Source organism: Cladophialophora psammophila (assembly GCF_000585535.1).
Source record: "Cladophialophora psammophila CBS 110553 chromosome Unknown aczJe-supercont1.5, whole genome shotgun sequence".
Classification (NCBI taxonomy): domain Eukaryota; kingdom Fungi; phylum Ascomycota; class Eurotiomycetes; order Chaetothyriales; family Herpotrichiellaceae; genus Cladophialophora; species Cladophialophora psammophila.
The window spans coordinates 1,345,546-1,369,622 of NW_006912926.1; the positions used below are offsets into that span (position 1 = coordinate 1,345,546).

At 51.4% G+C, this 24,077-nt stretch overlaps 7 protein-coding genes across 7 annotated transcripts; 2 read left to right on the top strand and 5 right to left on the bottom strand.

Moving 5' to 3' along the window:
• Positions 1 to 785: 785 nt before the first annotated feature.
• Positions 786 to 1,567, bottom strand: A1O5_04127 (uncharacterized protein; the record flags this gene model as incomplete). Its single annotated transcript, XM_007744735.1, has 2 exons — positions 786 to 1,427; positions 1,529 to 1,567. 2 exons carry the CDS (start codon positions 1,565 to 1,567, stop codon positions 786 to 788), a joined length of 681 nt encoding a protein of 226 aa, XP_007742925.1.
• A 2,105-nt stretch (positions 1,568 to 3,672) lies between these two features.
• On the top strand, positions 3,673 to 5,752 carry A1O5_04128 (uncharacterized protein; the record flags this gene model as incomplete). Its single annotated transcript, XM_007744736.1, has 4 exons — positions 3,673 to 3,988; positions 4,036 to 4,532; positions 4,581 to 4,880; positions 4,934 to 5,752. 4 exons carry the CDS (start codon positions 3,673 to 3,675, stop codon positions 5,750 to 5,752), a joined length of 1,932 nt encoding a protein of 643 aa, XP_007742926.1.
• A 621-nt stretch (positions 5,753 to 6,373) lies between these two features.
• Positions 6,374 to 6,865, bottom strand: A1O5_04129 (uncharacterized protein; the record flags this gene model as incomplete). Its single annotated transcript, XM_007744737.1, has 1 exon — positions 6,374 to 6,865. One exon carries the CDS (start codon positions 6,863 to 6,865, stop codon positions 6,374 to 6,376), a length of 492 nt encoding a protein of 163 aa, XP_007742927.1.
• An 850-nt stretch (positions 6,866 to 7,715) lies between these two features.
• A1O5_04130 (uncharacterized protein) lies at positions 7,716 to 9,227 on the top strand (the record flags this gene model as incomplete). The annotated part of the gene is made up of 1 exon (XM_007744738.1): positions 7,716 to 9,227. The coding sequence occupies one exon, from the start codon at positions 7,716 to 7,718 to the stop codon at positions 9,225 to 9,227; it is 1,512 nt and encodes a 503-aa protein (XP_007742928.1).
• Positions 9,228 to 9,486: 259 nt separating this feature from the next.
• A1O5_04131 (uncharacterized protein) lies at positions 9,487 to 12,255 on the bottom strand (the record flags this gene model as incomplete). The annotated part of the gene is made up of 1 exon (XM_007744739.1): positions 9,487 to 12,255. One exon carries the CDS (start codon positions 12,253 to 12,255, stop codon positions 9,487 to 9,489), a length of 2,769 nt encoding a protein of 922 aa, XP_007742929.1.
• Positions 12,256 to 13,155: 900 nt separating this feature from the next.
• On the bottom strand, positions 13,156 to 13,674 carry A1O5_04132 (uncharacterized protein; the record flags this gene model as incomplete). Its single annotated transcript, XM_007744740.1, has 2 exons — positions 13,156 to 13,246; positions 13,328 to 13,674. The coding sequence occupies 2 exons, from the start codon at positions 13,672 to 13,674 to the stop codon at positions 13,156 to 13,158; spliced, it is 438 nt and encodes a 145-aa protein (XP_007742930.1).
• Positions 13,675 to 17,721: 4,047 nt separating this feature from the next.
• Positions 17,722 to 18,291, bottom strand: A1O5_04133 (uncharacterized protein; the record flags this gene model as incomplete). Its single annotated transcript, XM_007744741.1, has 1 exon — positions 17,722 to 18,291. The coding sequence occupies one exon, from the start codon at positions 18,289 to 18,291 to the stop codon at positions 17,722 to 17,724; it is 570 nt and encodes a 189-aa protein (XP_007742931.1).
• Between the last annotated feature and the right edge of the window lie 5,786 nt (positions 18,292 to 24,077).

A 24,077-nucleotide genomic window follows, 5' to 3' on the forward strand; every position in this document is an offset into this window, starting at 1 on the left:
GTTCTGTGCACCTGATATCTGATCTGTTCCCTTCGAATCCTCCCTGATCGGTCTGTGGGGCTTTCTCTGGATGCTGGGGCAGGATGCGCCCGGGTCGTCTCTGGGTGAGATCCAGAACCAGACCGAGGCGGATCAGGATTGCCAGGCTTCTGCGGCTGACCGTGCTCCCCAATTTCCTGGTCGCGAACGGAAAGAGATCCTGTTAGTGAGGATAAAGAGTCAGGGTCAAGAGTTTGGGGCGAGTCAGATACTGCTTGGAAATTTGGCTTGCTGCTGGGACCTGCCTCTTCAGAGGGTGTTTGGGGCTGTTTTGAATTTTTTACCATATTGAACCACGGACCAGAATTGATCCCTTGGGCACACGAGAGACCAATCGCGCGGATACAAGATTTGAGGAAAGACCATGCTTATGTACCCGGTTGAAAGGTGAGACAAACACTGAGAAGTCCCACAGGTGACTGTGACAGGCACTGGGAGTTTGAGGCACAGAACGACGGACGTGGACAAGCGAGTTTCGGATCATGTCAACTTCACAGAGCACTGTCACGTTGCTGTTTGATATCGTTCGATTAAGAGTAGATAGATCATCGTGACCTGCTGACGTGACGGACATGTGTGAATCTGCAAGGAACGGTGGCAATGAAGAGACCAAAGGATGACTTCGGAACCAATGGGGAGAAAGCTGTAGTTGGCCTCATAGAATCCATATCTTGACAAACAGGCCGGTGTACAGTGTGTCGAGTAATGTACAGAATTTTTCGGAGAATTTTATGATATCCCAGAGATTATGCCTCATTTACCATTCTCTCGGCGGCTTCTCTTGCTCTTTTCAGATCCTCTTTTTGTTTCCGGATCGCATCCATGCCGGCCTTGACGCGCTGCCTGTCTTCTTCTGCCTTCACGAAAAATTCATTGAGTCGTTCCATCTGTTCACTTTCTTCAGGGTTCTCTGGGAAATCTTCGCATCTTGTGGCGTTCTGGAACCATGTCCAGATGCTCCCGGGCTGGTGTGGCCCTAAACGCAGTTCCACACTCCTGGTGAAAATCGATGTCGCAGGAGAAGTTAATGACGATGTAGATGTGGTTGTCTCTTCGACAGGTTGGGATTTTGCCTCTATCTCGGTCCACGTTTCTCTGTATTCGCCGTCATTGCTTCTTTCTAGAGAGGTCCTCTCCATCTCCCTCAACGCGTGCTGGTCGGTACTCTCAAAAGTCAATTGTAATCGGCTGGGTCCTTGTTCTACCCTGATGGGTAGGGCTGGATTGTGGTATTTCAATCGCGGTAGGTGATCTTTTTGAAATATTCTCGCAGGTCTCGTGCTTTTGTTCCATTGCTTCCGGTCATATCGTAGGCTTAGACGAGTTAATTGAGGGGAAGGCGGAGGAGGAAGGATAGCTGCGCCTTCGCCATGACGGATTTTGAATAGCTGAAAGAGTGAGTAGAGACACAAAATGCTGGATATCTCAAACACTCACTTTCTACAAATCGTTAGCGACTCTTCCCCCTTGCGTAAAAGAAACAACTCACAGGCTGAAGACCGCGCATACGCTTCAGAACGTTCACCATTTTGAGGCAGCTCTCAGGGCTCTCACTCAAGCTTAAAAGGGGGCGCAATAGAACAAGGATCAACAACAAAATGAGAAGAAGCTCCACAGTCTGTCCAGGAAATGCCACCGCTAGCTGGCCTGCAATAAACCCACCAGTTGCATGTAGCACATGGAAACCAAAAGTTGGCAATCTTTCAATCCTGCCACAAACTCGCCCAGACAAGGCTGCGGCTCGGCGTGTTTGTCATATAGCGGGTCTGCTGCAGGAAGTGCGAACTCTATTTCGACGAGGCTCTCCCTGAAAAGGGGTTGCTTGTTGCGTGCTGGTCAGGTTTCCCAAAGCGAGGAGAGGCTTGAAAAGACGTAAGGATGGTGCAGCCTTTGTGAGATATATATGGGGCCTGAGTATCGGGATTTTCCATCGCAGACAAGCTTGACAGGACGTGATGATGCCTTGCGACAAAGTGTCTTCCTCAGAAGGTTATCGAAGACACCGCAAATCGATGTGTATTTAATCTTGTCAGAGGATCTGTGAATTGGCAGAACAATGTGTGTCCGTTCTCTATGCTACCTTGTGGCGGCCCAGCGTGCGGTATGTGAAATTGTCGAAGCAAAGAGCTTTTCGAAACCTTCAAAGCCGTCATTCTTCAAGACGGCAGGAGAGTGTGGGGAGATTTGACTGATGTTTATGTATGGCCCATACCTCTTCTCAGTCTATGTAGGTGATCCCTCTAACGCTTGCTCCTGTATGTGTCTTTCCATCACTGCTTTTTGAGGGGAGGTAGATGCGGTGTTCAATTTCGTTGAACTTTGTACTCTGGATTCAGGAACATCGTTGCTTTCAAGATGGGTTGCTTCCTGGGTTGACATAGAGGCTTTGAATGCTAATTTTCCAACGTGAAGCAGGATCTGCAACACCGTGTGTTAAGTCTTCTCCACTTTGGAAGTCAAGCATTGCGACCATTTGTCCAACACCATACAGTCTCCAGGCGCTTGTCCATTGCAGGGTCTGGAAGATGGTCTTTGCTTTTGCTGTATGGCGGGGTTCCCGTCTCTGATCAGAGCTCTTTCTTTCTTTGCTTTCTTATGAGTAAGCTGTCGAATTAAAAAGCTCCCGTGGGCTGTCGAAACAGCATCGCTAGTTCTGGGGCCGAGCCTCGAGTGCGGGGGTTTGTTTGTGTGCTTTTGAAGGGCATTGAGGTGCGGTCTTGGAGCTTGAGGAAGACATCGCGGACGACAACATCAATCCGGCGCATTGAAGTGTCCAAAGGCATTTGTCTGAGGATGCAGAAGCACAGAGACGACAGAGCGTCCATGGTCTAAGAGGACAAAAGGAAATAAAGGTTGGAAAGGTCGAAGGACAAAAAAGATGTAGAAGAGAAATGTCAAAGAGATGCTATGCCACTGAAGTTGGACTATGGATGGACCTGAACACTCATTATTCATCAATTCCAGTGGTGCAGAGACAAGGAGTCGGTTGTCCACCTGAAAACACCAGCCATGATAGACATGAAAATGGAGACTGGCCAAGGGTCATCGTTGTCCACGGCAGAGGAGGAAGTTCCTGTAGCATTTAGAAACATTGTGCCCTGCAATCTCGCAGCGGACCTACCCACAAAGCAGAGGACCAGGACCGAATTGCTGCCCTTCCAAACCAAATCAGGACCATTCTGTCTCGAAGACAGCAAGAAGAACAGAAAGTCCGAAACCAAAGAATTGCCTGCGTCCCTGCGTGACAATGCAGGCTGCAGAGAGGAGAGAGCAGAGAGCAGAGAGCAGAGCGCAGGCAGCCCGGCACCCCTTCCAACTTGGGACTGGCGACTTTGGCTGTGAAGACTCTTTCTCTCCTCTCCTCTCCCTCCTTCATCATCTCTGTGATTATCACCCTCCCTTCTTCGATCATCCTTCATCAGATCCCCGCCATTGCAAGCATCGTGTGTCTTCACCTTCCCGTAGTCTTCGTGAAAAGCTGTCACTGGTGGCAGCTTCGGCGGTAACTGCGTTGGACCGTGTTGCGCACATCACATTCATTCTTCTCGCACTTCATCCACCTTGCCCTTTTACGTCCCCTCTTTGCCACAATTCACCTGGAGACATCCTGCCCAAGCTTGAGAAGTCTCCACAATGGCTGGGCCCCACCCTGTCTCCGTCGTGCAGGCCGGTTCAGTTGTTCGTCACCGAGCCGTCACTGTACAGCCCACCAGGAATGGCAAAAATCCGGGCACCGCCAAAGTCAAAGCGCCGTACCGCGTTGTGGAGGTCGAGAAGAAAGACCCACAGCCAATCTCTATGCTCGGTCTTGCTCTCACTGGTATCAATGTCATCAGCATCGCTGCCTACTTGGGCTTGCTCTTTGGTAATGTGCTGCAGACATGGTGGCGAGGTCAAGGGTTTCCCAAGACTCCTTACCTCTTCGCCCTCGGACAGTTCTATGACGGCTGTAAGTACAACTCCTCTCCTAGACGACATCGACTAACGCTGTCGTAGTGTCACCGATCGCGGAGGGAGTCTGGCGTATTATGGTCGGGCTTGCTCGTGATCCCAAACCACGACCGAGCCTCCGCATCCTCGGTACCAACGTTCCAGGAGTTGACGTCTTCGTTGTCTGCTGCGGAGAACCGGATGATGTCGTTCTAGACACAGTCAAAGCCGTCTGCAAGCTCGATTGGCCTGAGGACAAGTTCAGAGTGATCGTAGCCGACGACGGGAACATGGAAAGCCTTCGTCTTGAAGTTGAGAAGCTGCAACAGAGACATCATAACCTCCACTACCACGCCCGCGAGAAACCCACTGATAGACACCATGGGTACAAGGCTGGCAATCTCAACCAAACTATGCGCGAGTTTGTTGTCGACCTTCCTGGAGGCCAGAATGAATTCCTGGCGGTGTTTGATGCCGATATGATGCCCGAACCTCAGTTGCTCCGAGCTCTGATCCCACATGCCCTTGGAGATGAAAAGATCGGGATGGTCACTGCTGCTCAAGTATGACATTCCATGCCAATATAGTTTCTGATGTGCTGACAGTAACAGTACCACTACAATATTCCGGATGATGATCCCTTATACCAGTCCAACATGACTGGAACTACAGCTGATGATGGAATTCGAGACTCGGTCAACGTCGCCTGGTGTCCGGGCAGTGGCTTTATCTTGCGCAAGTTGGCGTGGTCGGAAATTGGTGGCTTCCCGGAGTTCACCATCACAGAAGATCTCATCACCAGCTGGTTCCTTCATGGAAAAGGCTGGAGGATCATCTTGGTCCATGAGGTTCTGCAATGGGGATTGCAGCCAGATTGCATCCTGACGCATCTCAAACAGCGCCGACGCTGGGTAAGTGTGGACATAACCCTTGGAAACTTTATCGATGACTGATACGGTGGCAGTGGACTGGACACATCCGTGACGCTCTCAAGATGAATTTCACCTTGTGTGACTCTCGTCTTAAGGAAGCAACGCGGCTTCAACGCATCGCGATGTTCCACCATAGCTGTCGACCATATTTGATGACGGTAACGAAGCTGGCCAATACCGTTATTAACTTTGTCTGCCTTTATCGCGGCCGGCCTATCATTGCCACTCCGACTCAGAATGCACTATACTGGGCTGTCATGTTCCTTGGTATCGTTCGTCTGCTGGCGTTGATTGGCGATGTCGAATCGGTCTTTGGTCAATACTACCTGAATATCCGTCGTCGCACTGCAACAGGAGTCTGGATGGGACACCACTTCTCCCGCGATGTCTTACAGACGCTGCTCCCAAAGCGGCTGGGTGGTCTTCGTCTTGGGTTCAAAGTGAGCGGTGTTGGAGGTACTTCCGTCAAAGAACGAGATGTGAACAATCGTCCATCTCTTCTCAAGAGACTCTGGAATCTCCATCGCCGTGAGGGTATCTTGTGGCATGTTGTTCTCTTCTTCGTCATGTCTAGTGTGGTTATCTCCAGATTCTGGGCTGAGATTAAGGCATCAACTGTCGACGGCAACTTCATCGCTGACAAGGTGTTTTGGCATCGTTTCATCGCTTCGGTCGGTTTTCCTGGCCTTGCCCTTGTCGAGACTATTCCTCTGTACCTCACACCAGTCATCTATGCCATCTGGCCACCGACAATGCCGGAGCGTCGTGACAGCATGGTGTATAACGACAAAACCGGTCTCTGGCAACCGATGGACAAGTACAGATCAATCAAGTGGACTGCAGCTAGCTAGTGGCTAGCGGTGCCGCATGTCCTCGGCGTTGCCTGGATGGCCGTTGTGCTCGTCGTTGTGTGGCGCATGTGAGATGACACGTGATGGGGGCGATGAAAGGCGACGGGGGAGTCGGTGGAAGATTTCGCTAGAAAATCGAAGTCGACGAGCAAAAGAGAAAGAAGCCTAGTGAGTCTGGCATCAACACTTGGCATCGCGACCCCCTGCTGACCGCGCCTTGCAGAACTCACAGTCATCATTAACAACACACCTCACATAGCGACAGGAAGAGAGAAGGATTGACACCAAGCAGAAATCGGCCACGGGATATAACAGAAGAGCCCAAGGATTAACCTGTTTACACCGCTTGCGTATCCGTTACCGTGTAGGTGGAAGACAAAGGATTCTGCCAGGGGTGTTTCGACGGACGGACGGACGACAGAGAGCTTTTCCGGTCCCTTCCCTGTTTCTCTTTTCTTCCCCTGTGCATCATCATCATCATCATCATCATCATCGGTCACCAGAGCGCCCAGGACGGCCAGAGCTTGTCATGTACAAAGGCCTCTTCAGGTACATATGCAATCACTGTCAATAGCCTTAGCTTTAGCATCATATGAGATCAGCAGAACTCATTAAGCTGAATCATGCCTTCCGTGCATTGTCCAGCATCTCCTTTGCTCTCAACTCCTCATCGAAGGCATCTGGATCCTCGACCTCCCTATCCTTCGTCCTCTGTGGCCTCAGCCCAAGTTCGGCCTGATGATCCCAGATGCGATCGTGTCGCTTCGCCCACCGCTCCCTCCTTTTCTGCATTTCCTCCTCGTCCTTCGGCCGCCATTTGCTCTTTAATATTCTCCTAATCGCCTCGGGAGAAACCTTGAAATGGTCTGCAAGAACAGGGGTGGACCATCGCTCAGGGTCTTCTTCGTGGAGGGCGCGGATACCATCCATCGCGTCAGGCGAGAGTTTCTTTCGTGGGTTCCATCCTTCGTCGCCAAATTTTTTCGCGAGGGTGTCCTTTTGGACCTGCCATGGTTCCAGCTTCTTCTGAGACTTTACGGTCAAGTCCCGCAGTTCAAGCCGCGATTTGCCCCTCGGCTTTGAAGCAGCACCAATGCTCACGCCAGCGTTCATATTGGAGCGCCCTCCCTCTGAAGTTTTTGCCCATGGACGACCATGCCTATCTCGAAAATGGGCCCTCGACGAGATCACGATCATCCCTTCGTCCTCGTATTGTCCCTCTCTGTCACTTCTGCGGTCATATCCGCCGACCGATGCTGCCCCATCATATCGCCGATCACGCTCCTCTCTTGCTTGTGTCTGTGCGTCCCAGAGCCTGTCGGTATCTGGCGCGGCGGCCCGTGCTTGGGATGAATATCTACGCTTCTTGTGGGCGTGGCAATCTCGGGGCACGGATGTCGTCAGGACTCTGGATATCGGCCATGCGGTGGGTTTCGACGATGATATGAATGAACCGTGTGATTTCGTCAGGGGAGAGGGTGCTATAGTATGGGTGCGGCGACATGGGCGGCAGGGAGTCTGTCTGGAGATGATCCTGACAGTCCACAAGACCCTATTGCTCGTCTGTATGTTGAGAGACATCTTCTCTTCTCAACCATCCGCGTCTTTTCACGATTCCGTCCCCAGACCTCTGACGCTGGTGGTGCAGGCGATCTTGGATGAAGTTTCAAGCATCCTTTTCTCTGCGGAGATGAAAGCCTGAGCCAAATTTGCAGAGACCCAATCGAGCTGCATGACTAGTGATGCGACAGGTTAAGCGAGATCCTGACTCGTGGGCGATCATGGGCACCATGGGCAACATGGGCAAGGCATGGGATCGTCATTGACATCAAGACCCATTCAAGTCTAGACCTCATCTATATTCAAATACTATATTTGCATCGCTTTTCAAGTTCCGCGCTTTCTCCTGCTGTCGGTTGTCCTCCATCTGTTCAACGCCGTCTTCAGTTCATCTAACAGCGGCATGGCTTGGCCAAATCCCTTCTGGCGGCGAGATGACAACACTCGAACAGCCTGGGGATATACCTTCCAGTTAACCTCCGGCCATCTCACTCCTGAACAGGCCCATCCTATGAAGTATACTTATGATGTCCTTGGAGAAGAATGCTACGAAATCCTGAAACAGATAGGCAGCAGTGTTGCAGATGAATCAAAGCCGCAGAGGAGAGATGATGCTCAATTGGAGAGTGTGGCATGTCCGACGCAGCAGCCGGCTTCAGCCACCATGACTGGCTCTACTGAAACCGATCGCCCGCCAACACTGCCATCGACGTCCAAACGCGACCTTTACCTCCTTCTCCGGGATCACCATTCCTCCCACCCCAAGCTGCAAGAACTTTGGGCCGAGGTCACCACCGTCCCCAGCTGGGTCGACTGGGCCCAAATCTGCCGCGGGCAGGACGTCTTCTACCGCTACGGCGCAGCCACTCTCACGGGGCTCGCGTACCAATCGCTCCTCGGGGGCATGGGTGCGAACCGCGTGGTCGAAGTCCTAGCCCGCACGGGTGGCTTCTCCGTGAAAGTCGCTCGCCATCGCCTGTTCGAGACGACGCAACATATCCTCGAATGCACACGGTCTCTCGAGAGCATAAGACCTGGTGGCGACGGCTTTGCGAGTTCCGTGCGAGTTCGCCTCTTGCATGCTGCCGTGCGGCAGCGGATCATGCAACTATCAAAGACCCGACCGAGCTACTACAGCGTCGAGCAGTACGGGATCCCCATCAACGACCTCGACTGCGTCGCCACGATCGGCACCTTCTCGGCCACAATCATCTTCCTCTCCCTCCCCCGCCAGGGGATATTCCTCCGCAGGCAAGAAATCGAGGACTACATCGCGCTGTGGCGCCTGATTGCGCACTACGTGGGCACCCCCACGAGCTACTTCGAGACGCCCGAGCGGGCCAAGTGCGTCATGGAGAGTCTGCTGCTGAACGAGATCAACCCGTCCAACACGAGCCAGGTCCTGGCGAACAACATCATCCGCTGCCTCGAGAACCAGCCGCCCACCTTCGCGAGCCGGAGCTTCCTCGAGGTGAACGCGCGCTGGCTCAACGGCAACGAACTCGCCGACGCATTGGGCCTGGGGAATCCCGGCGCGTGGTACTGGGCGCTGATGGCGGGACAGTGCATCTTCTTCGCCTGTTTGTGCTACACCTACCGCACCGTCCCGGCACTGGACAGGCGGAAGATCGAGACGCTCAGGAAGGTGTTTTGGGCGCTGATTGTCGAGGGCAAGTACGGGCTCGGAGGCGAGCAGACGGTCTTTGAATTCAAATATATTCCCGAGTTTGGCCTGGGGACTGCCAAGGGCGAGCACGACGAGGAGGAGGAGGAGAAGAAGAAGAAGAAGAAGGGCACGGAAGGGGGTATTGAGAGGCGGAATTTGCATACGCTCTTAGTCGCGACGGGGGTCTTGGTTGGCGTGGCGTGGCTGAGCGTTAAAGTGTCAACGGCACTGTTGAGGAGGATGTTTTGAGGGAAAACAGGGCAATGGAGCATTGAAAACGACCAGGGGCCATTGCATAGCGACGGGGGCAAAGAGCATGCATATGTTATGTAGGTAGCAAATTTTTGAAATTCCACTTTTTCACAGCATTGTCGTGCAATCTCGCTGCGGGGGTATCATGGTCATCACAGCAAATACGAGCCAAAGCCTTGCCTGGCTGATTACAAGGCCTACCCTCCCCTCCCAATTCAACATACAAGTCACCACACCTATACCTGGGTATGCCATCTTATGACGCCCAGTAACCAAACATGTCCAATTTCACCAGTAGGTACTCCAACGTATTAACATCTGCGTCATCGTCATCATCAGCGTCCAATTCGTCAAGAAGTGTCTTCTTGGGCAATTTCTCCGCTGATTGCGCTTGAACGCGCAACGCCTCACTGAAAAGTGTAACTTTGCTTCTAAACTCCTTGTGCAGTCGTTTCGTCGTGGTGTCATCAGTGGTGGTAGTACCACTACTCTGATTTTCATCCACCTTCAGTCCGAGGTCCTTGTTGATATGCTTGCGTCGTTCAGCCGCCGATCGAAGTACTACACCGTAGATATCTTCCAGTATCTGCCTCAAACCGGCTTGGTCTCGTTTCAACAAGAGAGCACCGATGATCTTGTCCAATGTTCTCTCGTGCAATATGCGGAGATGGTCCAGACTCTTGACGACAAGCAAGGTCTGGCAGTAATCCCTTTTATCGAGGTGGGCCTTTGCGGCACAAAGCACTGCCTGAAATTTCCTCCAGTTGAGCTCAATCGCAGTGTTGTGGTAGTAGTCTGCAATACTTGAGACAAAATGATGCATTGCAATAACAGTTTTATGGTCTGAGAAACCGTTGATGGCCGTCTTGTCTAATTGACGGCTGAAACTCTCTCTTAGCATCCTCTGTGCTACGGCTTGTATTCGCAAGGTACGCAGTAGATGCTGGAAAATTCGATCGTATTTGTCCAGTATTTCTGGCGTAATGACTGCTGCCAATATTTCATTGGGAGCTGTATAGTGAAGACGAAGGAAGTCCAGTGCATGAATCGAATCAACGTCTCGACACTTCTCGAGCTCCGCGAGCGGCAAATCTCGAATCGCAAAAGACATGGAATCATCCAAAGGGCGGTCTGCTAGGCTCAGGCTGTCTGATAGGATGCTCATGAGCACTAATCTCAACTCCGAACCTGCGGGTGGCCACGAGTCTCGAACATGCAAACGAAGGCCAGTAGCGGCGCTCGTTTTTCTGTGACCTTCGCCGCTGTTCTGGTCTGGGTCAAACAGCACTATGCTGAGACGAGAGGAGAAGAAGGCGTTTCCAAGCAAATGGAAATGTTTTTGCAAATTGAGGTGGCCGAGGAGGTTATGTTGCTGGAAGAGCAACCGCAACACAGAGTAAGAGAGCAACCTGTGCTGGGTGGAGACGAGGGGCGTGATAGACAAATTGAGTGATACTTCCAAATCCAGCTGGAGAGGCGAGTCCTCGAAGTCTTGTCCCTCGATGTATATAACGACTTGATCCTCCAGTTCGTCATATTTGGCCTCGTCCAAGAGACGAACGCTGTAGTTGAAAATATCCATTTGTAGGCGAAAAGCACTGGCGGACTCTGATTGCATGCTAACAGGCCCCTCCAGATCGAAGCTCTCAGAGGCGGGAGTGTCGAGGGAGCTGCTAGTCGTCGAAGATTCCGCCGACGCTATGAATGACCACATGGCCTCCTCATATGCCACAGCACGAGCCTGAAGTTCGGAAATGACTGCTAGGGTGAATCCAGCCTCGAGTGCCCTCAGAGGGGAGGATTCGAGAACGGTAGTGGACAAGATGGAGCAGTCCGGAGAGTGGCTTCTCAATAACCTCAGGCTCTTCTGTGCCTCAGATATCGTACGTGAGAAATTTGATCCAAGTAGTGCGTCCCACACTACATTGTCGGCGAGTGAAGTCTCTGGGACCGAGCCCCTGGAATTCTCGCCTTGTGCTGAACTAAGCCCTATCTGCTCGCTCAAGAGAGCCAGTACGGGCCGGCAGGTCCGTGAGAGCATCATCTGCAATACTCCGGCAAGGCCAGGGTGAATGAGAGACGCTCTGACAGCTCGTTCCATCAAGCTAAGGATGATCAAATGTTCTGTCCAATTTGTCTGCATAGCGTCGACACATTGTTTCAACACATCGACAACCATCTCGACTTTTGCCATAATGCCTTTCAGCTGGAGCAAGGACGTAATGCTTGACTTCAACTCGGTAAGGTATTTGTGGACGGAATATAACACGGACCTGGCGGTGGAAAGGAAAGTTACTTTAGAGGATGACAGATGCGGAGAGTTGTTGTCCAAGGCTTGAAAAGAGCCCATAAGGTACCTGGTGTTTATCCCAATTGTCGAAAAGATGTCGAAGCAGTTCTGGATGAGTATCGAACTGTATCCACGAGCCGAAAGACGTTTCCATTGAGCAACGAATATACTGTCCTTCTCCTCCCATCTGAAGAGGACAGAATCTCGTCCCATGCACAACTCAAAGAATGCGTTCAGAAGGATGTCCGGTTTAACACACCCCGGGCGCGTCTGATCGTTTGGTTCGAGTACGGCGTTGAATACCCCGGGATCTGTCTCGCTGAGATATGATGATGCCGGTTCCTGATGGCTTTTATCCACAAATTTGTCCCAGGTTAACAATTGTCCTCTTCCCTTTCTCTTCTGAATATCTGGCAAGATCCAGACGTCGACCAATTCTCTCTGTACGCTATCGCCGTCGAGGCTCTCGAATTGATCATTCTCGGAGTCGGACGTGGCCGTGGACGGCGAACGTGACAGATCTTGTAGGGGCACATCATCTATCTTCAATTGTAAAACGTCTGTTTTGAGCACAGGGAGGGATCCTAGTGTGGATTCGTCTAGCCGAAGGAATCGGCTTTCCAGATGTTGATTGAACTGGAACCCGTCCCAAATTGGATCAGAGGGCAGGAAAGCGGAACTGAGATCTCTGATTCGGTCTGGAGAGAATGGATCCAGTAACTCTGAAGGAGACATATCGACATGTTTAATGGCATGGTGGGATATTCGCGATCCTCTACTCCGTACCTCGTCCAGACCGTTGGCTCTCCCACGATGGCAAAGAAAACTGCGGCTACAACGCGTTCGTGTACTTGCGAGCTTGGTACATACGTTGGCGCGGTCGACGCGGCGAGGGTCAATTCACACGCCGCTTTTAAGCACTGCTCATCGCCGTCAGAATGGGGACCTGTGCCTAAAGCAGCATGATTTTCTAGGAAGGACGTGACTAGATGACCTGGTGAACACGCCGCCAGCCGATTCTCCTTCAAGTCCTTCCACGATCGAATAGTGCTCGAGTGTGACAGGAGATGCTTCAAAATTGATGCATTCCAAAGTTCGAGACTAAAAGGGGCCTCCATCAAGACTCGATATTCCCAGAATAGGATGGAAGCAATTGCGGGTCCCATGCAGCCTCGCTAACCAGAAAGAGTCACCCTATACCGGGTACGACTACACCTTTGGCCAAGACTCCCTCTCCCAATTCTGTTTCTACATTCACACTGAGCTCTGGTTGTGCAACCCTGAGCGCGGACTAACGAGACCAGAATATCGGTTTTTGAATCGACAAGACTGGAAACTCACTATTCCGGGTCATGTCCTCAACGAAGTGGAAAATGAGTAACTAGACAGATTTCTTTCGGCCCCAGGACCGATTACATTCGAGCAAGGATCTATCTGGTCCTCCTAAAACCACCCTTTTTATTGGAGGGTCTTCTGACAACTTAGGGAGGGTTCGTGAAAACAGTCTGATAAGTCCATCCTCGATGACGAATATGAGCAACCTTGTCTCCTTCACGTCAGCGACGCTCGTTAACCAGGCCTGGTAGGCCAACAAAGCTTGCAAATAATGACCAGCGGGACCAGGTTTTTCCGGAGCTACTCTTTCGACCATATCCCTTGGACGTTGCCCTCGGTGTCGATGAACCGAGCGAAGAAGCCCATTCCTCCGCCAATTTCGGTCTTGGGGCTGTGGTAGAATGGACGTCAGTCAGACCACGCTAAGAAACGACCCTCGCATAGAGGCTAGACAGCAGAGGAGTTCACTGACATATACATCTTGCCGCCAGCGGCCTCGACCTTCTTGAGCGTCTCGTCGATGCTCTCCACCAGAAATGTCATCACCGGAACATCCTGCTCGGGCGGGCCCAACTCGGTGATTCTGGCAACGCCGTTCTCGTGCGTCTGGAGCAGGAAGCCCCCATGCAAGGCGCCCTTGTTGAACATGTGGATTGATTTCGCATGGTTCGCGAGTCCGCCAGGCACCGGCTTGCCGTCCAGATCGTCACAGATCCAGCCGAGGACGGAAGAGTAGAAGGTAGAGGCGCGCGACACAGAGGTCACGGGCACTTCGATGAAGCAGATCTGGCCATAGGGCTTGGTGTCATTCTCGGCCATGGTGCGAATCAAGGAGCTGTTTGAATGCACCTGGAGTTTGTCAAAGATTGATGTGAACGGGAGACTTGGAAGCAAGAATTGAGCTTGGCGGTGTGACGAGTTGAGGGAGGAGATATCGAACTTTTATATCCCAGCCCTGAAGACCCTGTCTCGGTTCAATACATTGTACCCCTTGCAGGTATAAAATTGGACTGAATGTCACTCCGTATCCGCTTTGTGCTATTAGGCCTCTTTCGGATTTCCTAACCTGGACTATTGTGGCGCCAAACTTTAGGCAACACTAGGCATCAACTCTCTAGCAGCCAATGAGCCGGAACATGATACCCGAGGAACTCCATTGTTCCAGGGTCGGTTCATGGCACGTGGTTGTTAAGCTTCACTAGATCTCGTGGAGGGCCGCCGTATTAGCTGGTTTCACAGAATGCCGACGGCTGAATTCATGTCCGTCTAGAGAATGACATGGAAGTGCTACCGCATCTTCGACGAATACCCAGAGCAGGGGGTAAGGATGTACGAGAGACCACCGGCAAATCATGACATGGTTCTTGCTCAATGAGGCGAGTCACGTTGAACAGCATCGTTGTTTTCCTATTAGAAACGGCGATTCAACTTGCATCCTCTCTCTAGAAGCCTGATGCCACATTGGTACAGATGGCTTCTGCGGCTGGCAAGGAATGCCTCTAGAGCCTGCGAAATACAGTCCCTATGCACATACTCTCCATGGAGTCGGCCTGGTCACTTTAACGCAATCCATCTTCCCAAAAGTCCCTACACCGAAGGAAACATGTGACAACCGACCAAGACCTTGATACAGCAAGTGTCGTTTTAGTCCAGGTTTTCAATCAGTTCGTTGAATGGACGGATTGAACATGCGACTGGATTGAAATATCTGCAATGCAGGAGACCATAAGGGTTCCGACGCCCCCTCATGACGCCACTTGAAGAGCGACACTACGGATATCGCTGTGTTGCCCCATCATGGCCGTGCTGCGAACAATATCTAGAGAAGTGAAAAGAGTTGGTTCTTGCCGATCTGCTTGTCCGAGGCGGTACATACGATGAGAATGTGCTATAGCAGCCATAGGCCTAGCAGTTCGTCGCATTCGGGTCCGTGGTGGCCTTGACGCAAATACCGCAGTACCCCTGCCTGTACCACCTTTAGAGTCAAGTCAAGGACGCGTGAGAATGAAGACCAACCTGAGGATGTCACGGTACCAACCATAACGCTGTGCTGTGGGACTCTTCCCCGTACCAGCGGGAGGCGAAATCTACCTCAGGCCTGGAGAAAGCATCGCTGCCTGCTTGCTCAAGGGGCAGAGGGCTGAAAGATGGCGCTGCCATGTTCTGCCCAGCGGCGGCATCCGCCCAGCCAAATTCAAGTATATCGATGTCATTGTCGTAATATCTGGTTTCAGACACTTGCCGCAGAGTTTGGCACTCAACACTCAACTACTTTCAGGGTCAGCGACAATACGCTTTGGGTATTCCATCTGAATCGACCCACCATCCCTTTTTTCGAGAATGGAGTCATTCTCGATGAACACAACCATGGTCTCCATCACCACCTGCGGGCTTGTCTTCAGGTAGAAGGCAACTGGCTTGCCAGCATGTTCACGAGGGGTTTGAAAGTAGCCACTTGCCGCTCCGACGGAATTAAATCATCCACTGGCGTCTAGGGGATCGACAGCTCGAGTCGAAGACCGAGGATTTTGGACTGCAGTAGAAGCAGCATCCTCATCCCTTTGATGAGAAATGCGATTACTCAGCCGAGCATCCAGTTCCTCGGATTTTCTAGAGACATTATTCTGCAGCTCATTTTAGGCTGAAAGCTACTGGTGAGCTGTTTCTCTGGTGTTGAGCAGGACGTTCTATAGGCTCATCTCGACCCGGGTAGTCTGTAGATCCACACCTGAAATTCGTGCGTCTGTGCTCAAAGCGAAGCGGAAGCAGTGGCACAAGACTCACATGTTCAGCATAGAAAGAACATTCATTAAGTGAAACCGATTCTTCTGTGATTCTTCTTTGAATAGCTTCGTTTTGGAGACGACGAGGAGCCAGATTAGCACAGATGACTTTGTCGCTCCAGACTGAGCAGACTAGGCAGAGTTCCACTCCGCAATTCGAGCAGAGACCTCTTTTAGCTTGGTATGGGCTGCATTGAGAGTTTGAAGCAATCGAGAGTTTGCTGGTGGGTCGGTCCGCGGCGTCTCCTGTCGAAGTACGTGGTCTATTTCCTACAGCATCCACAATATCGGAGACATCCATCGCCAGAAGCAGCCAACCACTCTTTCGCTTAGCATATGTTCCTGAGATTCCGACGTCCCACGGTGCTCGGGGTGATGTCTGCTTCGTTAGTTTGGAGACCTGCGTCAAAGAACTCGCCGCAGCATACTGGGTATATCAGTCGATATGAGGTTCGGAGTATTGAGCGAAGCGAATGCTGCCTGCTAGTCAACAATCAAGCCTGAGACTGCAACAGGAGGGGATATTCACATGTCAATCAAAGGTCAGTAGTAGATCCCTCTCCAGGCGGCAGCTGGGCCAGGAATGGGAACCTGCAGCCTGCACAATCCTTGCTCGCCTCGTATCCGGGCTCACGGAATGAAACTGTTTGCCTTGTTTCAGGTGTGGGAGGCTGCCCACCGGAACTAGTATTTGAAACATTCTTGGGCCCGGTCGGTCCAGCCGGAAGGTGGGGCCTGCCAAGCTTACTGGAGCACGGGCAAAGCCCACAGCTGCCCACTGGCCGTGTCCTGCTCTGAACTTCCTCCATTCATGGATATTCTGAGGTAGAGTACGAGGTAACCCCCGGAGCCATCCTACTTGGATGGGACCAACCCCCGAGATTTAGCCGAATCATGACCGAACTCTCCGAGCTCGATCTCTGTGCTGGAAGAATTATTACTTGTATCGGGTACTCGGTCCTTTCCGTTCGCCTATCTTGGCTTGGTGCGGGGGAAGCTTGGCGAAGCTTCGCCAAGCTTCGCTTGCAATATCCATGACCCTTGTCGCTCGCCGGATATAGACTAGCTAGATTTAGGTTGCCCTTTCGGGTTGATTCCGCCTCTAAGCTACCGAGACCAGGTCCTCTTCGCGTCAGGGTTCGACCGAGGACCATGTGCCCCCCCAAAGCCCGATCTGAAATCGCATTTCGAGGTTTAACAAAGCCTCTTCAAGTTCAGAGAGAGAGATATCCCCCGGCGGTGGGTCCACCCTTTTGGACAGGGACGATGCTGGAGACCGCTGGATTCCAAAGCCAAGGGGAAGACAGCGGCCCCCTTTGGCACATCAATCTTTGAATGCCTAACTCTCCATACTGGCTGTGCATGCTGGTCAAAAAAGGTGACGTGGCCTGCTGCCAAGATGGCACGGCTCAGGCAAACGGACAACAGTTTTGTGCTCCAACGGCATTTCCCCGGTGACATGTCAACTCTTTTCTCAGCCAGAAGCATATTGCGCGATCGTATCTCGCCGTATCCTCACCCCTTTTGGTAGATGGCCCTATACCGCCACCCCTGTCGGTCGCTCTCTCCTTTCCGATAGTTCGACATGATCTTACTTCCTATGACCCGTTCAGCTCAACACCGGCCCCTGATCGACTGAGTGGCGCAATAGTTAGCGAATGGTGATTCTATTCGTCGAAAAAGCTCTGGTGCTCGGCTTTCCCCGACATCCTACGGAAATTTGAGACTACTTCTCCAGAGAAAAGCGCTTTGCCCCCCTTCGCGGGTCTCAATGGAGCTTCAGATTAGAGTTGGTCCGCAAATCGACACGGGACAAAGAGGACGACTTCTGGATTTGTTGCACCGATGGTAGAGGAAATGACGCCAGATTTAATACTGGGAAGGCGCAATGCACCGTCTCTGCGGAAGAGGAAGTCCAAGAATAGCCCGGCACTTCATGGCAATTCGCTTTTGAATAGCTTGTATCCGTCCAAGAGGAGTATTAGCCTAATTTATTAAAGCCGATATAGAAAGCCTATGGCAAACTCCAGCGCCCACATTCCTACCCTCCATTTATTATCTCCTAAGGTCAAGAGCTCAAATCTCATCCGGACGCGAAGTAATTTTCCGGATGGTACGTGTCAAGAATGATCGAGAGACTGACTCCCGGGAGTAGCGACCTCGTCATTATTTGCTGGCGTTCATCACTGGTAATAAAACCAGCAGTATTGAAATCCAGGGGACAGATGTCATCATTTTCATCGAGTGCCGGACACCGACCGTGACCGCTGTAATAAAGGATCAAAGAATCTCCAGGTCGAGCATCCTTGACCAACCAGGTTATCGCCGTAAGTATATTGATCTTTGTCGGTTGAGAAATCAGACGTCGCTGGTCGTCAGTCAATATGACCATGTCATTTTTGTCGTATCCGAAACAAAGGTTGAGATATGCGGCCATGTTCTTGACGTCGTCAACACAGCCGCGCAGTTGTCCACGCTTGTTGAAATAGTTGATGCCAATCAGCACTGCCTTCCTTTTACCCCGAACACAGAATTTGGAGCCGGTGCAGTAGTATAGTGGAGGCGCCGCTGGATGAGGAACTGGTGTTGTATGTAGGTCCTGGTGAGGTGATGGTAATTGATACACTTTTGGCCGCGGTGCCAATGGTTGCATCGGAGTTGACTCGGCGTGGCCTATGATATTCGATCCTTTTAAAGTAGAGCAAGCGGAAAACTAGTTCCTGGCGCGCGGAAACAAGGAATTTGAAATGGAGAAGAGTTATTTTCTGCCTTGGCTCTGGTGTTTGTAATCCCATGATGAATTGTCGCAGACATTGGAGGATATTATAGGCCGTCAGGCTACGGAGTCTACCAGACCCAGCTTGCTTCAATTCTAAGGAATAGTCAGGATCTCGAGGAAGGCCTCAAGAAGCCTGATAGTGATTGACTGTCCGAAAGCTGTCACGTCGATGAATAATTGAGCTCTTGTTGAGAGGACAGGGATGAAAGGACGTATCCGGATAGGTGGAGCAGAGGAGTGATGGATGGAGTGAACAGCCAGGCTTATCTATATTGACCCAAGACGAACGAGGAGGCTGTGGCGTTCCATAACAGTTTCCCGGCATTTAGATGGCCTCAGCTGCACTCGACACACTATCCTAAATGAAGAAAAGATCGCAGTGTGCCCAGGCTCTCAATCCATTCCAATCTGTCACCAAGACGGCATCCAACAGCAGACCCTGGCTCAATTCCGTCCAATTATGCAACTGAGCATTCTAACTCGGAAACACCACTCCACCCTTTCTGCAGACGTAAAGGTCGGTGTTCGTGATGAACGGGGAATTAAACCAGTCATCATAATTAAGCCTACGGACAAAGGATGCACGCGCCGTCGAACTGGCCACTTGAATACTTGGAACCCCCTGAACAGGTGAGGTAACAAACGGTACTGGGTAGGCGCTGGACGTTTCGAGTTTTGCTGCATCGGCTCTGCGATATCCGCTGCCTATGAAGCCATGGCGATGACCGTTTGATCTTGTAGCTTATGTGCAGGGGACCCTGACTTAGGGGGTATACTGGGGTGGGGCAATCCAACAGCGAAGGTTAGGGCCCGCAACAAGTCAATCAGAAGCCAAACCAGCCGAGGACCCTTCGAACAGCGTACTTGGACTGTACTTGTAGGTAAAGTACTCGCCCGGAACCGGCACTAGATTTGAGAGCGGGGACAAGCTAGTGAACGGACACCTACAGTAGCTCGTACTCGATACTCGTTGGCGACCATTCACCGGATGGCTGTGTACTGGGTACCGTCAGTCGTTGTTGAAGCTAGTAAGTGCCCGGTACAGCGCCTCGCCTAATTAATGCTTCCTTAGCTCGCCCAGACAGACCAGGGCGCCTGTAAAATTCTATTTTCCTATGATACCTTGTACGGCCCCTGTCTGCCGAAATTCCGCCATTGGCTGCAGACTGTTGACGCTAACGAAACTAGGACAGATCCTGGTCGTCTGGCATTTTCCTGGTGTAGGCAGAAGGACATGGGATGGAGCATACTGTGACATCCGTATCCATGCCGAAGATGACCTCACACTCGGCAAAATGGCGTCGTTCGAGGCTCGCGCCATGTTTGGGGATCGGCGATTAGAAGCAGGGGTCCGTGGTGGGATTCCAGGCCGTTACCCAACAGACCCTCCCAGTTTGGGATCTAAAGTCACCTTGAAGCGAAGGGGTTTACGACCGCAGGTTTCTGTAGTATCTCAAATGGTTAGATCTCGGCAGAGATTCCAACAGGATCGAGCTTGTTCAAACAGATTCTTGCTGCTGGGTATGTACCCATTGATGTGTCTGTTCAGAAAACGTCTGATGTGTCAGAAGCGACATGTTGGCAAACACCCGAGGGCTTATCACTGCTGCTAATCCGTTGCCAATTCCCGCTTACACCTCGCGGGTGTTGAGCGGCAAGCGATCCCTTTGGTGGAGGCTATCAGGAACTGCCAACACGAAATCAACATACCTGGGTAAGAGTTCCTCGGGATAATAGGCTTTAAGACACCGTTATGCGCTCCCACTTGGTGGCCCGGACACAGTCGATTCGAAATATTTCTCGTGTCTCGCGAAATTCTGCACTAGGGAATGTCTTGGCCTAATAACGCTTTCTGGCCATTGAGCTTCGGCCTCAAGGCCTGAGTTATCTACTAAATCTTTTCGTTGGGAAACTCGAACGAGATGCTTTACCGTGGGCTCCTCGTTTACAGACCTAAGGTTATAAGAAACCTTAGGTAGTAGCGCAAGGGGCAGAGAATCAATTAAGTTCCCTAGCGCCCGTCTAAAATAGATACTTCACCGAGGGATAGGTAAAGCCGATTATATAAGGGGCCAGATGAGGCCCCCAGTGTATTTGCTTAGGGAACGCTTAGGGAGCGGGGCGCTCAGTGATGCCCACACCAGCCAAAGGGTTACATAGTTAAGACTTAGGTTAAAGCGGCCTCTGTCCACTCTCTAGGCTTAAACTGTGCACGGCGATTAGGTTTTTGGTTCGTCAGTAATTGGGGTAGCTAGCCTGGAGCGGGCCACGCGACTTAAGGACTCCTACGACTGATTGCGCATCCCCTGGTTGCCTTGAAACCTTCCTTCAACGTTGCTCAGACGCGTCACAGTGCTGCAACAGTGCGTCGGATCACACCGCCCTGAGATTTTCCGACCGCCTGTGTCGAAGAGAATCAGAGTCAAGGACTGCTTCGCACCCGACCGGGTCAAGACAGATGTCTTGAGCACCAATGTTGCAAACGTCATGTTCTCCAACCGGTGGAATTCACTGGCATACCCTTTGAGGATGGGGTTGTGGCCGACGCAAATGGTGCTGACAACAATCCGTGGCTCAGTATTCTTTCGACAAGATCCGATTGCTCGGTTGAGCTGATTGACGCCTTCCAAAGCCTCGCCCGCGTTGTGGGGATGCGAAGAGGAAATAACGACATTGAGACCAATGGCGAAGAAGAACTGTGGGAAGATGCTCCGGAGAGGCTTTAACAAGCCCCAGGTGAGAAAACTGGTGACAGAAAATGGTCGAATTTTCCTCTCCACGCCTCCTCCTTTATCCCACCAACCGTTGGGATGCATCAGCGTGAAGATCAACTAGTTTGATGTCTAAAAGAAATTGGAATAGACCAGCCTCTGTGTGGCAGCGTCCGCCCAAGGTGAAAGATTCCACTGGACAGGAGAGTGGAGTGCTCGTGTGAATACCTGGTCTGGACTGCGGATGAATATTTTTAGTGTGCGAAGCAGGTTAATCTACAATATACCGGACAAGCTCTCGGCTTGTCGTTCGCAACTATGTTTTTCTGGAGGGGTCATGTCATTCCTATCTATTCTCCTGAGTTGCTATTCAGATGCCTCTTGCTTGGACGTTCAGCATGTCACAATATCAACAGATGTTCATTGTAAGCACTAAGTCGGCATACTGAAACTCTTGCGTCTTTCCCATCCAACTTCGCTGAGTTCCGACCTTGAGTGTCAAACAGTTTAGTGTGCTACAGCCGTTCCACCTCTAGAGACATCGCCCGAACAAACAGCAGCAATTGGTCTCGAGGGTAGTTGAATTCGATCCGGCCGCCCTGGGTACAAGTGAACTGATATCACTGACGGGAGGCGTGTTTGGCGTCGGGAGGGCAAATATCGCTGGAACACCATCAATACACAATCAAGCCTCGAATGGCAACAAAGAAGAGGTGGCTTACTTGCTGCAAGAACTCCAAAGAGTACAACTTCAACGGTTTTGATATGCATTTTGCTACGGTGAGGGCAAGCAAAGGCTATACGTCTAACTGATGTTGAGTTATGGTCGAACGAACGGTTAGGTACAGGATGTTGTGTGAGATGCCCAAAATTCAGGAAGACTTTGACCGCATTATATACCTTTCCTTCTGGAGACAGGTTTCTGCGTCCGTTTCTTCAGTCACCTCGGGAGCCGGTTTGCCCTTCACCAGTTGCACATCGCCACGATCTAGAGTCTGGATCTCCTACTAGCACCTGTTTGTATCAATCCTGCGCAGGTCCTGGTTTTGTATCCATAGCAGTTTTTGGCCTCCCTTCCAGGGGCAGTATTAGTTTGTCTCACTTTCTAGGTCAAAATGGGGACTAACATAATCAACACTCCTTTTGCTGACATGAGATACTGTGTCTAGAGGCGGTGAAGGTAAGATTTTCCTTTGCCTCTATCAGCAGCTGCAAAACGGGTCTGCCCATCTTCTGTTGATATTGCCACATTCCCTCAGAGCATTCTCGGTATGCCGGCGTGAGTATATTGAGGAATGAGAGGAAAAAATGCTTCGTATGTTTTCAACAAAGCGGTTGGAGCCCTGACAATAGCATTATCTTGAAATTGGGCAATATATGTCAGTCAGCGGTCGCGAGCTCATTGTCCAGACGCCAGTCTGCTCAAAAGAAAACAGGATCTGAGATTGGTCATTTGACGTAAAGGATGTACTCGCCACAGACCCGCTGCAATTGACCATGGAGCAAGCCTCCGGCGGTCCGTCGAGCAAAAGGTTTTGTTCACCGCCTTGCCTGAGATATCTCCTCGCAGTGCTTCCTCAACACGCCAAAGCAGTCTATTCACGATCCGTCCATAGTAGCTCTTCTGAATAGGAAGACCACAGGAGGTACCAGGGTTTTTCGATTGCCGGCCTGGATCTGTGGCAATCGACCACTCCACAGGATGCTTCGGGCGATCCTTCGGGCGCGGATCTCATGGAATTCAGATGGCAGTCGATAGTGAGGGTCGAATGGTTCGATATGTCACGGAAGTCATAGCTGCTTTCGATGATAGCGACAGAAATGAATGAGGTGTCCGTCTTAACTGACTGTCAAGACTAGGCCCATAACCCTTTCGGGATGCCTCCAGAAGGACAACAGAGCAAACGAATCCATCGCCAAATTCAGTGTCTATTAGTCATACAACTAAGCCATCAGCACTATTAGGGAGGATCCTGATACGTACCTTCAAAGCCGGGTTCTGGGTCGCTCCAGGACCCTCGCTCGGTCTTGGATCCGATTGATCTTCTTCATACGTCAACGCCCGTTCACCTTTGGCCGAGTCTGGAAGCTGGCCAGATGCTTTGATCACAAAACTTACCCAGATCCTACCGCGTTTAGTGTGTGCAGTCAGACTCAAGGGTTCCATCGATCAAACCTAAGTGTGCGGGCCCCGAATCCCAGCGGGCAAAAAGGTATATTTCAAGGCTTACCTCGAGTTCATGTCCCAGAGACAAACAGCAGAAGACGAAACAGGTCTTGTGCTGGTTATTTCCAATTTCGTGCCTCCGTGAACGTCGTATCGGTGACGAGGCGCAAGTCAGGCAATATGCAAATAGCTTCTGCTAGAGACCAGGCTAGACACTCATAGGCAAAATGTCATGTTATCACTGCATCAGCTACGTGTGGTGTTCAAGAAATTGTCGATAGATCGGTCTCCCTATTTGAGGCCCGGAGAGTGAGACTCGCCCTATACTCCGTCGAAATGTACCACTGGCTTGATTAGGCTGAGAAAGAGGAAGAAGAGGTTACATACCCGTGGCCAAGGACCAAACCTGACGGTGTCCGTTTTGCCACCTGTCAGCAAGCGAAGTCGGCGTCGACATTGCCGGCTTTGCCCTTGGGATTCGCAGTAGTGGGAAGTTCATCATGATGCCTTGACTTATGCAACATCCTTCTGTCATTCTCTCTTACTCAGTTGATACACAACTTCCTCTCCCCTTGATGCCCTCCTCGCCCTCTACCTTCAACAAGAAGGCTCATCCTCATTGGGGGAAGTGGCTGTGATGGAGCAGTGCATACCTGAGACAATTGGTTGCCTTGTCTTCGACCCCACTCGCCCACCAACTGGTGCCCGAACTAGGCCAGTTTTGGACATTCTCAACACTCCCCTAGTCCGGCTCAAGGGGCCGCCGCCTTTCTTCAGCCTTA